General features: G+C 42.0%; 1 protein-coding gene and 1 long non-coding RNA gene across 10 annotated transcripts in view; one reads left to right on the top strand and one right to left on the bottom strand.

Annotated features, from left to right (window-relative positions):
• LOC133493338 (uncharacterized) overlaps positions 1 to 7,398 on the bottom strand; it is a 64,097-nt gene extending 56,699 nt beyond the window's left edge. Inside the window, exon 1 of the long non-coding RNA XR_009792941.1 lies at positions 4,373 to 7,398. This is a non-coding gene — a long non-coding RNA (uncharacterized LOC133493338). The remainder of the gene's footprint in view (positions 1 to 4,372) is intronic.
• hm13 (histocompatibility (minor) 13) overlaps positions 1 to 15,000 on the top strand; it is a 78,973-nt gene that overhangs the window by 54,430 nt on the left and 9,543 nt on the right. For 2 of the 9 annotated variants that reach the window (XM_061806529.1, XM_061806560.1), the window contains one exon: positions 7,554 to 7,940. The exons of 6 other annotated variants lie outside the window; for them this stretch is intronic. Coding sequence is in view for 1 of the 3 variants with exons in the window: in XM_061806560.1 (XP_061662544.1) it covers positions 7,554 to 7,617 (64 nt within the window). In the remaining 2 variants the exon portion in view is untranslated. Of the gene's footprint in view, positions 1 to 7,407; positions 7,468 to 7,553; positions 7,941 to 15,000 lie in introns of those variants that run through there. One more of the 9 variants, XM_061806518.1, reaches the window with a different exon arrangement.

The raw sequence follows: 15,000 nt of genomic DNA, 5'->3' as shown, positions 1-15,000 counted from the left end.
GATGAAAGCACAGACAATACAGCGCACAAAAAACTACTTCTGTATTTTAAATATAGGAGGCAACAGCGTGTCATCTTTTTCCCTCTCCTGCATCTTCCTCTCTAACCCCAATTGGCCTCATGTCTTCCCTCACCACATCCATAAACCTTCTCTTTGGTCTTCCTCTCGGTCTTTTGCCTGGCAGCTCCATCCTCAGCACCCTACCACCAATATACTCACTCTCTCGCCTCTGAACATGTCCAAACCATCGAAGTCTGTTCTCTCGAACCTTGTCAGCCAAACATCCAACTTTGGCTGTCCCTCTAATGAGCTCATTTCTAATCCTATCCAACCTGGTCACTCCGAGCGAGAACCTCAACATCTTCATTTCTGCCACCTCCAGTTCTGCTTCCTGTTGTTTCTTCAGTGTCACCGTCTCTAATCCGTACATCATGGCCGGCCTCACCACTGTTTTGTAAACTTTGCCCTTCATGACTCTTCTGTCACATAACACACCAGACACCTTTCGCCAGCTGTTCCAACCTACTTGGACCCGTTTCTTCACTTTCTTACCACACTCACCATTGCTCTGGATTGTTGACCCTAAATATTTGAAGTCGTTCACCCTCGCTATCTCTTCTCCCTGTAGCCTCACTCTTCCCCCTCCACTTTTCTCATTCACGCACATATATTCTGTTTTACTTCGGCTAATCTTCATTTCTCTCCTTTCCAGTGCATGTCTCCATCTTTCTAATTGTTCCTCTGCATGCTCCCTGCTTTCACTGCATATCACAATATCATCTGTGAACATCATGGTCCAAGGTGATTCCAGTCTAACCTCATCTGTCAGCCTATCCATTGCCACTGCAAACAGGAAGGGGCTCAGAGCTTTTTCTCCCGCTTTTGCGTCCAACCTGGTATACATGTCGTCATATGCCTCTTGTTTAGCCTTCGCCACCTCTACTTTTGCCCTACGTCGCATCTCAATGTATTCCTTTCGCCTCTCCTCCGTCCTCTCCATATCACACTTTTTCTTTGCTAATCTCTTTCCTTTGATGACTTCTTGTATTTTGGGTTCCACCACCAAGTCTCCTTCTCCTCTTTCCTACCAGAAGGCACCCCGAGTACTCTCCTGCCTGCCTCTCTGAGTACCTTGGCAGTAGTATTCCAGTCTTCCGGGACCTCTTCCTGTCCATCTTGACCCTGTCTCACCTCTTTCTGAAAAGCTGCACGGCATTCTTCCTTCCTCAACTTCCACCACCTGATTCTCTGCTCCACCTTTGTCTTCTTAATCTTCCTACCCGCTACCAGAGTCATCCTACACACCACCATCCTATGCTCTTGAGCTACACTCTCCCACCACAACCTTACAATCAGGAACCTCCTTCAGATTGAATTGTCTCCACAAAATATAATCCACCTGCGTGCTCCTACCTCCGCTCTTGTATGTCGCTCTATGTTCCTCTCTTTTTTGGAAATAAGCGTTCACCACTGCGAAATATAGTACAATACAAATACGGCTCATATTTGGGTACTAACATAAGACTTGTTAAATTTCCGATAAGTCTTCACATCCCTTGTTGGACCCGTTGTTTAGGTCGTACACATTATGAAGTTAAACACGTTCGATGCTTTTTCAACAGCACTGTTTTATCACAAATGCTAATCGTTGTTAGCCAGCTAAGCTAATGCGGTTTAAATTGGTATAAGTAAGTAAGTACTCACGGTCCTCATTGTAAACGAAATTTAGGTTTTGCAGGTTGTGTAGGTAATCACTCTTGAATGTTTACCTCCTCAGCAAATACTTGATTACAAACGTTACTTGATTTTCCGGAGCTAGGCTAGGTTAGGCTAGGCTGTGCAGCTTCAACACGAACTTCAACTGCTCCAATTTGGTTACTAAAGTTATACAGATGATGATTTTAGTCCATTGAATTCGTCACCAGGGGCGTTCCACGTCGAGTGCTCACAACATTTGGTCCAAATTCAGCAGGATGTCGTGATTGAACGATCTCGCAGGTCGGAGCCTCTTCGAATTTTTGTCACCAGTTCGGAAACTGGAAGCCAACCTTGTATAAAGTATTTCAACTATACATGTATTTCTACTATGCAGTTTATTATCAAGAAAAGCTAAAAAAAAAAGATGTTTCAAAAAAACTTGTTAGGCTTGGAACGCATTATTTCATTTTCCATTAATTGTAATGGGAAAATGCGCTTCGGATTTCAACTGTTTCACTTTTCACCCAGCCTACTGGAACGGTTGTGGTCGAGAACCGAGGAAGCACTGTACTTTGTCACTGAATATATGCCAATGACAGGATTGTGTTCTTACCTGTTTAATGTGACTTCTGTTTTCGGACATCACTGGTCAGCTCCTTCCATCTGTGAACGGTTTTCCACGCTTTTTTTTATCTCCCAGGTTGCAACAAAACTTGCAGCAGTAGTGGAGTTTGGAGATTGAATTGAATGGAGATTGCGCTCCTTTAATTTCTCCAGAAGTAATGCAATTGCATTTTTTTCTCTTTCCCAACTAGATACTCAGCTGCAAATGTAACATGACTTCCCTGTAAATGTCTTTCCACATTACTCTTTTTATTTGGCAACTTCTTGCTACAAAGCAAACATTCAGGCAATCCTTTCGCATTGGTCTTCTTCTTCTTTTCCTTTCGGCTTGTCCCATTAGGGGTCGCCACAGCGTGTCATCTTTTTATCTTTCGGAATCATTTGCATTCATTACCAACCTTCCACATTGGTAATGAATGCAAATGATTCGGTCCAAGAAACGTTTTATCCTGTGTTCTCCTCAGTTGTTTTTTTCTCTTTTTCCCCTTGGGCTCCATGGCCCATCACACAGCCGCCGGTTTGTTTACAACAGCCACCTGCCCAGCATCCTGCCCTGCTGATAAAAACGTACTTTGCAAGCTATGACGCAAATGTTCGCTGACAGAAATGTTGAAGTTTATTCTTAACATTCTTACAGCATTGAAAGATATTAAGAATGTTTGTGTCATGTTTGTCCTCCTACAGAAATCATTATATATATATATATATATATATATATATATATATATATTTCCATTTTCAAACATATTTGAAAAAGCTCCAGGGCGCCACCAGGGCAGCGCTAAAGAACTGCTTGGGGCTCTAGAGCCCGGGTTGCCGACCCCCAGCCTAATTGATCAAACAGCCACATTCAAACGCAAAGCCCAAAAAATCAGACAAGATCTACCAATTTTGTCGACTTTTGTTTTTAAGCATTAACTCATTAAGAAGACAAAGATGACATTCATACAAATTGATAATAAAAACAGATTTTTCTGTTTTAAAATTACCAATTCCTAAAGGACTAACTATTGCAAAACAGTGAAATTTAGTGTCTGTAATTCATATTTTGTTGTTGTTAAAGGATTGCTCCGCTCATTCACTGAAAAATTAAAAACCTTAATCTGAGAGGTCATGTACTGTACCTTGAAAATGTGAGGTTAATCCAATGTCATTTAATAGTGTTTTGAGAATATTTTTATTGGCAATTGTGAATTTTCATGGGTGCCACCATTTAGGCAAGTCACATGACCTACCTGCGTGGATGTGACGTATTCTATGCATAAACAAAGAAATCATAGCCGTTTTGTAGTGTCATCACATGCATTACCACCACCGTCGGACACGTGAAAACGTCCTACTACTTCTTCTTTTCCTTTCGGCTTTTCCCGTTTGGCGTTGCCACAGCGTGTCATCTTTTGCCATCTTAGCCTATCTTCTGCATCTTCCTCTCTTACCCCAACTGCCCTCGTATCTTCCCTCACCACATCCATAAACCTTCCCTTTGGTTTTCCTCTCGCTCTTTTGCCTGGCAGCTCCATCCTCAGCACCCTTCCACCAATATACTCACTCTCTCGCCTCTGAACATGTCCAAACCATCGAAGTCTGCTCTCTCGAATCTTGTCTCTAAAACATCCAACTTTGGCTGTCCCTCTAATGAGCTCATTTCTAATCCTATCCAACCTGCTCACTCAGAGCGTGAAAACTTCCTACTGTATCGCAAAATTTTTCCGTAATTCGAATAGAAATAATCCGAGGAAAGCTCGGTGGCATGTTCTGACAAATAAGTGCCCAGTAAGAAAAAGAAAGATTTAAGGACCCAGTGGCTAGCGAAGTTTGGTTGCCCTGAGCCGTACCACAAACAGGCCAGGTTATGCAGTGAACATTTTGTGCACTGTTACATGTGAATTTAGACCTACGTCCCCTTTGCTTAAACTAGCAAAATCCGACAAGGCAGTTGTATTGCATTTCAGACAATTTAATCACACACAAAACACAAACACAATAAAATAACAAACCCAAAATAGAAGTTCAAAGACAGAGTAGTTGAGCCAAAACGGCGAATACTCACCACCGTTGAACGAATGTTCCCAAACAGGCTAATGTTCCTTCCAGCGAATATTCCAAGTTAGGGAATGTTCTAGAAATGTCCAAATGTTCAAAGACGAAAGGCAGCAGGCGTCCCTGTAGTTTGTTCCAACCAGTGTACCTTGTCCCATAGCAGCGGTGCAGTGTGAATAAGCCCCGTTGACGGTCTTTCTCGTCCTTATGTAGGCGCTCCTTGGAACATTTCAGAATCCCGCATCACAAAGGTTCCGCGTCATAACAACTTAAAAGTATGAAAGGAAACCGCATCATAATAACTAGCCTAAACGCACTCCAAAATCGATAGGATTGATGAATGGTGTGTCCCGCATGTCTACCTCTGAGTAGTCAGAGGTTCGACGTCATTGCCGTCCGAATAGTTATCCCAATATTCACCATTATTTACAGCCACACGTTCAAATTTGTATGGATGTAGTCCTCCGTCTTCCCGATCAACGATACTATTTCTTCATCAGATGAGGATAAATCAGGGTTATAAATCAGTGCTATGATTGTGTAGGAATTGATCTATAACCAAGCCTTTGTTTATGCACATGATACCTCACTTCCTGTTTTTTTAAGTCATGTGGTCTCGTAAAAATAGTCAAAATGGCGCCGACCATACAAAAATGTTGATTACTTGGTTAAAAGAGCGCATTAAAGTTATTTATTCAATTTTTTTACTAGAATTTACTAGATATACTATATATTTATAATGGTTAATCGGCATTTCATCGAGGTAAGCAATGAGTGGAGCATTCCTTTAAGGGACCAAAAGGAAGATATTGTATACAGTTTAGTCTTTCTGAGGTGACATTGTGGACAACTCAAATCCCAACCCCACCCGTGTGGAGCTTGGATGTTCTCCCTGTTTCTCTGTGGCTTTTCTCCTGACACTTTGGTCTCCTCCCACATTCCCAAAACATTCATAGTAGGTTAATTGAAGTCAAAGTCAAAATTGCCCAAATGATGAATGTGAGTTCTTTTTCTATGTGCCCTGCGATTGGCTGGAAACCAATTTTGGGTGCACCCTGCCTCCTGCCCGAAGATAGCTGGGATAGGGCACTCCTGTAACCCTTGTGAAGTTAAACTGCTCAGAAAATGGATAGAGGAATAGTCTGTATTAATTGTCTGATTGATTAGAATTTTACTCTGCCAAGTTTTAGCATCAGGCTGAAAAAAAAACACTCATTGGAAAGGCCATTCCTTATCTTCATCTCTGTCTGCATCCACTTTCTTTGTTGTTGTCATTTTTCATCTTCCCCCATCATATTTATCCAGTCTTGTCTTCATCTTTCTCTTCCTGACTACTCACGACAAAGCATATGACATGTACTCCAGGTTGGATATAAAAGAAGGTCGAAAAGGAGCTCTACAGGTTGGCCAGACAGAGGGATAGAGATGGGAAGGATGTGCAGCAAGTAAAGGTGATTAAGGATAGTGATGGAAATATGTTGACTGGTGCCAATAGTGTACTAAGCAGATGGAAAGAGTACTTTGAGAGGTTAATGAATGAAGAAAATGGGAGAGAAGGTAGAGTAGAAGAGGCAAGCGTGAATGACTGGGAAGTGGCTTTGATTAGTAAGAGAGAAGTTAGAAAGGCACTGAAAAGAATGGAAAAATGGAAAACACTTGGTCCCGATGACATACCTGTGGAGGTAGTTTGGTAAGGTGGCTGTGGAGTTTTTGACCCAGGTATTTAATAGAATACTTGTGGGAGAGAAGATGCCAGAAGAATGGAGGAAAAATGTGCTAGTCCCCATTTTTAAGAAAGAAGCCAATATTCAGAACTGTGGAAACTACAGAGGAATGAAGATGTCACACAATGAAGTTATGGGAAAGAGTAGTGGAGGCTATACTCAGGACAGAAGTAAGTTTCTACGAGGAATAGTATGGTTCCATGCCTAGAAAGAGTACCACAGATGCACTTATTTGCCTTGAGGATGCTTGTGGAAACGTACAGAGATCAGAAGGAGCTACATTGAGTCTTTGTAGACCGAGAGAAAGCCTAGGATATAGTACCAAGAGAGGAACTGTGGTATTGCATGCGCAAGTCTGGTGAGGCGAAGAAATATGTTAGAATAGTACAGGACATGTATGAGGGCAGCAGAACAGCGGTGAGGTGTGCTGTTGGTGTGTCAGAACAATTCAAGGTGGAGGTGGGACTGCATTAGGGTTCTGTGCTGAGGCCCTTCCTGTTTGCGGTAGTAATGGATAGGCTGACAGACGAGGTTAGACTGGATTCCCCTTGTACCATGATGTTCGCAGATGATATTGTGATCTGCAGTGAAAGTAGGTAACAGGCAGAGGGACCATTAGAAAGATGGAGGTACGCACTGGAAAGGAGAGGAATGAAGATTTGCCGAAGGAAAACAAAATATACAGTATGTGTGTGAATGAGAGGGGCAGAGGAGGAAGAGTGAAGTGCTTCAGGGAGAGAAGATAGCAAAGGTGGACGACTTCAAATACTTGGGGTCAACAATACAGAGCAATGGAGTCTGGTAAGGAATTGAAGAAATGGGTCCAAGCGGTGTGGAACAGCTGGCGGATGGTTCCTGGTGTTTCTATGTGACAGAAGAGTATCCGCCAGGGTGAAGGGCAAAGTTTATAAAACAGTGGTGAGGCCGGCCATGATGTACAGATTAGAGACGGTGGCCCTGAAGAAACATCAGGAAGCAGAACTGGAGGTAGCAGAAATAAAGATGCTGAGGTTCTCGCTTGGTGTGAAGAGGTTGGATAGGATTGGAAATGAGCTCATTAGATGGACAGCCAAAGTTGGATGTTTTGGAGACAAGGTGAGAGAGAGCAGACTTCAATGTTTGGACATGTTCAGAGGCGACAGAGTGAGTATGTTGGTAGAAGGGTGCTGAGGATGGAGCTGTCAGGCAAAAGAGCGAGAGGAAGACCGAAGAAAAGTTTGATGGATGTTGTTAAGGAGGATATGAGGACAGTGGGTGGGAGGAGGATGCACGAGATACGCTTATATGGAAAAAGATGACACGCTGTGGCGACCCCTAACAGGACAAGCTGAAAGAAAAAGAAGATTTTAAAATTTTTTGGAAACACAGACATCTTTTTGAGGTAAATCAACTTTATTTTAACAAATAAGGGGTGAAACTATTTATCTCCAACATGTTTTATTTCCTCCCTCATCCCTCTGTGCTCAGTGCCAAGACTGAGATAAACGGTTATCTCACAAAGAGGACAAACAAAGCCCATCTGAAACCTTGAGGAGGAAGTCAATCTGCCCCCATCCAGGAAACACTTCTGAGAGGAGAGCCAGCAGAGACGAGAATCTTCCCCAACCCCCCAAATCACTGACAGGCCTTCCTCCTCCCTATCTCCTTCCTCTCCTCACCTGAAATTTACTGAGAAGATAATAGACCAGATCAACACTGGACTCAGATTTAGCCCTGAGCCCAATCCCTTTTTGTCACCCATAACCGCCCCCGCACTCGAGCGGCCAAATGTCCCCCAATGAGTCCTGTCCCCACCTCTACACCGCCATCTTGTTCTATCCCCCCAGTCTATGTAATAAATATGTGGAGGCTCCAGGGTGTGACTGTTACAGCAATCATGATTTTTCACAAGACAAAATAAGACCCTGTTCATTAGAAGGTTTTAAAATTTCTATACTTTTAGGTGACAGTGGGAGAAATGTGGCTGTCAAAACACAGAAAGCAGTACTCTAAAAGATCTCTAGTACCTTGTGTCCACAGTCTGCCCCCAAACATGAGGGGATACACAATAACTCTAAAACACTTAAACTGGCTTTATTAATCAGGTTTTTAACTGTGAAAACATTTCTATTTAATGATTATTTCATTAATTAAATTAGCTAGATCAAAATAACAGTCAAACTGCTCTCATCGAGTCAATTCCTCCTGATTATACTTTTTTTCAGGAGGTGAACCGGGGAGGGTGGGGGGTTGCAGTCTTATTTAATTAATCATTTCAATCTCAGCAGTTATCTCCTGGAAATTCTCAATCTTTTGAATGTGTGGCTATGCAGTTGAAGGCCTCATCCAGAGGCTTGTTTCTTAATGCTTACAGGGTCCTTAAATACTGTGCAGACTTTTTGGATGACTTCAGCGAACTTCTGTCTGTAATTTGTGTGGATTTCAACTGTGTGATTATTGTCTGTGATTTTAACATCCATGTAGACAATGTTCAGGAGAAAGGAACGAAAGACCTGAGTAACATTCTGGACAACTTTGGGCTGAGCCAACATGTAACAGAGGCTATGCAGAATAGGGGGCCCGCACACGAGACTTACTGATCTCTCAGGGTCTGAACATTTTAAATGTTCCTGTGTCTGATGTGGGCCTGTCTAATTACTCCTGTGTTTTCTTTGAGAGTACAATTTCAGCGCACACAAACGTCTCATCAAAGAGTGATCACAAAATGATGTTTAACTGAAAAGACAACTGTGAAATCTTTCATCAGATCTTCTACCTGTCCAGGGATTCAGTCAATGAGCTAGTCCGGAGCTTCAATGCTAAAATGTTCAACATTATGGACACTATTGCTCCCATTAAGGTAAAGGTTATCTCTGGAAGGAAGAAGTCTCCAAGGCCAGTGAAAGTCCTCCAAATTTTCCCGGAATTCCGGATTTTAAAAATTGAGAAAAAATTGCCTAAAATTAATCCGGATATTAGTTGACAACATTGAACGAACATGCGTTTGAGTTGGTTGTTTTGCTTTCACGAGCGTAGCCATGTTGAGGCACTAACGCTAGTAACAGTAACGCCCCCCTCCCCATGCATTCTCTCAAGACGTCGCTTATTTTGTGTGGTCTTGACATTAATTTACGTGTTTATTTCATAAACGTTGTTAACTAAACGAGCATGCTCCAAAACAACCGTTATTCACCCGGAAACGGGAAATGCAAGTTAACCGTACTGAGTATGTACGGAGCATGTACAAAAGCGCATGTTCAGAACTGCTTCACGTAATGGGAGCGCATTTACGTCGAATGTCATCAACATTATGAGCCATATCAAAGGAAATTCAGTTCCACCAGGCGTGCTCATTGCATCGATCGCGAGGCAGTGTGACGGCGTTTTAAAAAAAAAAAAAAAAAAAAAAAAAAAAGACTATCATCCACTTCGCCGCTTGATTCAGGTGTGTTCAATACGTCGAGCGCGTGTACATAAAGGCACATTCTTTCAAGCCGGCTTCCTATTTATGGCAGTCCCGTGGTGCGAACCCCCTCTCACGACAATACATCACGATTGCAGACAGGAATGTTTGTTCCAATGTATCGCAAGCTTATTGCCACTAACGCTGATTATGTTGAATTAAACTTTCAACATCTTCAAAACATTACGAGTCTAGACCGTTCATGTTTATTCCTTGACAGGCCAGTGCATTTAACTTTTCTTCAGATAGAGTTTGTCAGATTTATTGATGAATAATTTTAAATACCGTTTTATATCATGTTCTACTAATATCAGTTGAAATTAGAAATGATCATTTCTGTTTGAAGTTTTAGTTTTCTAGTTTAGTTATGTATTTGTTTATTTTATTTTTAATTTACAGTTATGTTATATTACTCCAGTAAGTTATTTTAAGGCTATCCCTAATCACACCCGGAACTTTATCTGTGAGCAGGATGAACCACACCCGTACATTTATCAAATGTGAGTGACTGTGTGTGTGTGTGTGGTGTGTGTGTGTGTGTGTGTGTGTGTGTGTGTGTCTGTGTGTGTGTGTATATATATATATATATATAATATATATATATATATAAAAGGCAACTGATTATACTATTAGTATTACTAAATCTATATCAAAGATAGTGAGCAATGTGGTCGAGTGTATCAGTACAACGTGACGTAACAAGTTTGAGGCTATAACGTTAACAGTAATTACTACATGTTTTGCTGTACGGTGTAGAAATTCTAGGATATATTTTCGTGTATATTCTATATACTATAATATGTATAGTGTGGGGAAAAGGACAATTTTAGATGTCTTTTTACTGAATAGTTCACTTAATTCATTTGTCTTGAGATAAGATCACATATTTTAAGCATATTTTAATGACAAATGTGATTTTGTGCCATCCAGTGATAGGAGGATGGGAAGCAAAAAAAATCTGGGCTTGCCCCTTGGGGAACTTCTGTCCAATTTTTTTTTTTGGTCAGGACTTACAAATTTTACTTTCTATTTTTGTCTGAATTTTGTTCACAGATATTGCAAGAATGCACTACACCCATCCATTTTTTTCAAAAATTTCCCCTAGTGCTCACATTTCTATTTTCGGGAATTTTCACTAAAGTCCACTTTCATCACTACAAGGCAAAGTTGTCCACTCTTGTAGACTCTCAGAAGGCTGAACACAGATGGAAGAAAACAAATCTCCAGGTTCATTATAATATCAATAAAGAAAAACGTCACTCTTATAATTTACAACTGAGAAATGCAAGTAAGTCCTACTTCTCCATAATCAAAAATAATCATAAAGCTCAAGCCGTATTTCCCACAGTTGACAGGCTAAGAAACCGCCGTGTGTCAGTTGCAATTAAACGTCATTCATTTTTGCAATGACTTTGCCAAATTCTTCACAGACAAACCGAAACATTCGACAAGCAGTTGGTACACCAGCAGCAGATTCAACATATTAGCGTCTTCTTTTCCTTTCTTCTTGTCCCATTAGGGGTCGCCACAGCGTGTCATCTTTTTCCATCTCCTGCATCTTCCTCTCTAACCCCAATTGCCCTCATGTCTTCCCTCACCACATCCATAAACCTTCTCTTTGGTCTTCCTCTCGCTCTTTTGCCTGGCAGCTCCATCCTCAGCACCCTTCTACCAATATACTCACTCTCTCGCCTCTGAACATGTCCAAACCATCGAAGTCTGCTCTCTCGAACCTTGTCAGCAAAACATCCAACTTTGGCTGTCCCTCTAATGAGCTCATTTCTAATCCTATCCAACCTGGTCACTCCGAGTGAGAACCTCAACATCTTCATTTCTGCCACCTCCAGTTCTGCTTTCTGTTGTTTCTTCAGTGTCACCATCTCTAATCCGTACATCATGGCCGGCCTCACCACTGTTTTGTAAACTTTGCCCTTCATCCGAGCAGAGACTCTTCTGTCACATAACACACCAGACACCTTTCGCCAGCTGTTCCAACCGACTTGGACCCGTTTCTTCACTTTCTTACCAAACTCACCATTGCTCTCGATTGTTGACCCTAAATATTTGAAGTCGTTCACCCTCGCTATCTCTTCTCCCTGTAGCCTCACTCTTCCCCCTCCACTTTTCTCATTCACGCACATATATTCTGTTTTACTTCGGCTAATCTTCATTCCTCTCCTTTCCAGTGCATGTCTCCATCTTTCTAATTGTTCCTCTGCATGCTCCCTGCTTTCACTGCATATCACAATATCAACTGCGAACATCATGGTCCAAGGTGATTCCAGTCTAACCTCATCTGTCAGCCTATCCATTGCCACTGCAAACAGGAAGGGGCTCAGAGCTGATCCCTGATGCAGTCCCACCTCCACCTTAAATTCCTCTGTCACACCTAAGGCACACCTCACCATTGTTCTCCTGCCATCATACATGTCCTGTACTATTTTAACATACTTCTCTGCCACACCAGACTTACGCATGCAGTACCACAGTTCCTCTCTTGGTACTCTGTCATAGGCCTTCTCTCGATCCACAAAGACACAATGTAGCTCCTTCTGACCTTCTCTGTACTTTTCCACGAGCATCCTCAAGGCAAATAATGCATCTGTGGTACTCTTTCTAGGCATGAAACCATACTGTTGCTCGCAGATACTTACTTCTGTCCTGAGTCTAGCCTCCACTACTCTTTCCCATAACTTCATTGTGTGGCTCATCAACTTTATTCCTCTATAGTTCCCACAGCTCTGAACATCCCCTTTGTTCTTAAAAATGGGAACTAGCACACTTTTCCTCCATTCTTCAGGCATCTTTTCGCCCGCTAATATTCTGTTGAATAAGTTGGTCAAAAACTCCAAAGCCATCTCTCCAAATTGCTTCCATACCTCTACCGGTATGTCATCAGGACCAACTGCCTTTCCATTTTTCATCCTTTGTAGTGCCTTTCTGACTTCCCCCTTAGTAATCATTTCCACTTCCTGGTCCTTCACTCTTGCCTCTTCAACTCTTCCTTCTCTCTCATTTTCTTCATTCATCAACTTCTCAAAGTATTCTTTCCATCTATTTAGCACACTACTGGCACCAGTCAACACATTTCCATCTCTATCCTTAATCACTCTTACCTGCTACACATCCTTCCCATCTCTATCCCTCTGTCTGGCCAACCTGTAGAGATCCTTTTCGCCTTCTTTCGTGTCCAACCTGGTGTACATGTCTTCATATGCCTCTTGTTTAGCCTTTGCCACCTCTACTTTTGCCCTACGTCGCATCTCAATGTACTCCTTTCGCCTCTCGTCAGTCCTCTCAGTGTCCCACTTCTTCTTCGCTAATCTCTTTCCTTGTATGACTCCCTGTATTTTGGGGTTCCACCACCAAGTCTCCTTCTCCCCTTTCCTACCAAAAGACACACCAAGTACTCTCCTGCCTGTCTCTCTGATCACCTTGGCTGTCGTCGTCCAGTCTTCCGGGAGCTTCGGTTGTCCATCGAGAGCCTGTCTCGCCTCTTTCCGGAAGGCCGCACAACATTCTTCCTTTCTCAGCTTCCACCACATGGTTCTCTGCTCTACCTTTGTCTTCTTAATCTTCCTACCCACCACCAGAATCATCCTACATACTACCAACCTATGCTGTCGAGCTACACTCTCCCCTACCACTACTTTACAGTCAGTAACCTCCTTCAGATTACATCGTCTGCACAAAATATAATCCACCTGCGTGCTTCTACCTCCGCTCTTTTAGGTCACGATATGTTCCTCCCTCTTCTGGAAATAAGTGTTCACTACAGCCATCTCCATCCTTTTTGCAAAGTCCACCACCATCTGTCCCTCAAAGTTCCTTTCCTGGATGCCGTACTTCCCCATCACTTCTTCATCGCCCCTGTTTCCTTTACCAATATGTCCATTACAGTCTGCACCAATCACAACTCTCTTGCTGTCTGGGATGCTCACAATTACTTCACCTAGTTCCTTCCAGAATTTCTCTTTCAAATATGATAAATAAATGTGAATCTTCTAATATGAGCCGTTCATTCAACATGTGTTCACAAAAAAAACGGTTTAAACAACATGACACAGTTTTAGCCCATTAATAGCAAAGACCTGGAGGATACTTTACGTCAATTGAAGTCTTCTTCTTGCTGTCTACACATTTTGCCAACAATTTTTTTCAAAAAGATTTCAGTCTGATTTGTTATTGATCTTGAACATGTCTTGAATGTCAGATGTGTTTCCAGACCCTCTAAAAACAGCTGTATTAAACCAATCCTTAAAAAGGACAATCTTGATAAGACGCAAATGAACAACTGCAGGTCAATGTCAAATCCCCCATTTTTATGTAAATGTGGTTTTTGAACAGTTTTTTTTTTTTTAAACCTAAAATGACTGCTATGATGCCCTCTAGACAGGTTTAAAACAGCACCATAGCACTGAGACTGCTCTGACTACAGTTTTTAATGACATATGTCTGAATACAGACGATGGGAAAATGTTAGTCTTAGTTTTACTGGATCTCAGTATCGCATTTGATGTAGTTGACCACAATATACTCCTCAAACGACTGGAGAACTGGGCAGGTCTTTCCCGAACTGCTAAACTGGTCCAAAACTTACATAGAGAGCAGGAAGTACTTTGTGACAATAGGCTACTTCACATTTGAGAAAAAAGAATGACGTGGAGTTCCCAAAGGTTCAATTCTGGGACTTTTGTGTTTAACTTCTACATGCTCCCACTTTCACAGATTATAAAGAAAAAAAAAAACCTCACAGATATATATTACAATGTCACCAGGAGACCAAGCCCCTGTACAGCCTCTTGGTAAATTTATTGAGGAAATTAATGACTGGATGTGTCACAACTTTCTCCACCTAAACAAAAACTGAGGTAATTGTTTTGGAGTCAAAGACAAACGATCACAGGTCAACATAGATCTCTAATCTATACACTTTAGTACGACCAACCAGGGCAGAAATCTGGGTGTAGTAATGGACCTGGACCTAAATTTGGAAAAACACATCAAAGCTGTTACAGTCAGGCTACTATTGCCTTAAGAACATCTATCCATCGATTTTCTGAGCTGCGTATCCTCATGAGTGCCGCGGGAGTGGTGAAGTCTATTCCAGATGGCACGGGGAGAACATGCAAACTCCACACAGGCGGGGCCAGGATTTGAACCCTGGTCCTCAGAACTGTGACGCCAACGCACACCTTAAGAATATATCAAGGTTAAAAGACTTGTCTCATCAGAATCCAGAAAAACTAGTCCATGTACCACATTTTCACGGCTATAAGGCGCACCGTATTAAAAGCCTCAAATGCGGGTGCAATACCAGTATTTAACACACATACAAGGCGCACCGTATTATTACGTGCAGTCAGGGTGGCGCTTGCGAGACAGTGAGGCACAATTGCACCTTTTATTTATTTTTTTTTAAGCAGAAGAACAAGCCTAAGCTTTTTCTCCCATTACGAGCGTGGGAAGCGA

The sequence above is a fragment of the Syngnathoides biaculeatus genome, chromosome 2, assembly GCF_019802595.1.
Source record: "Syngnathoides biaculeatus isolate LvHL_M chromosome 2, ASM1980259v1, whole genome shotgun sequence".
NCBI lineage: Eukaryota > Metazoa > Chordata > Actinopteri > Syngnathiformes > Syngnathidae > Syngnathoides > Syngnathoides biaculeatus.
This window is presented reverse-complemented; position numbering and strand designations above follow the sequence as displayed.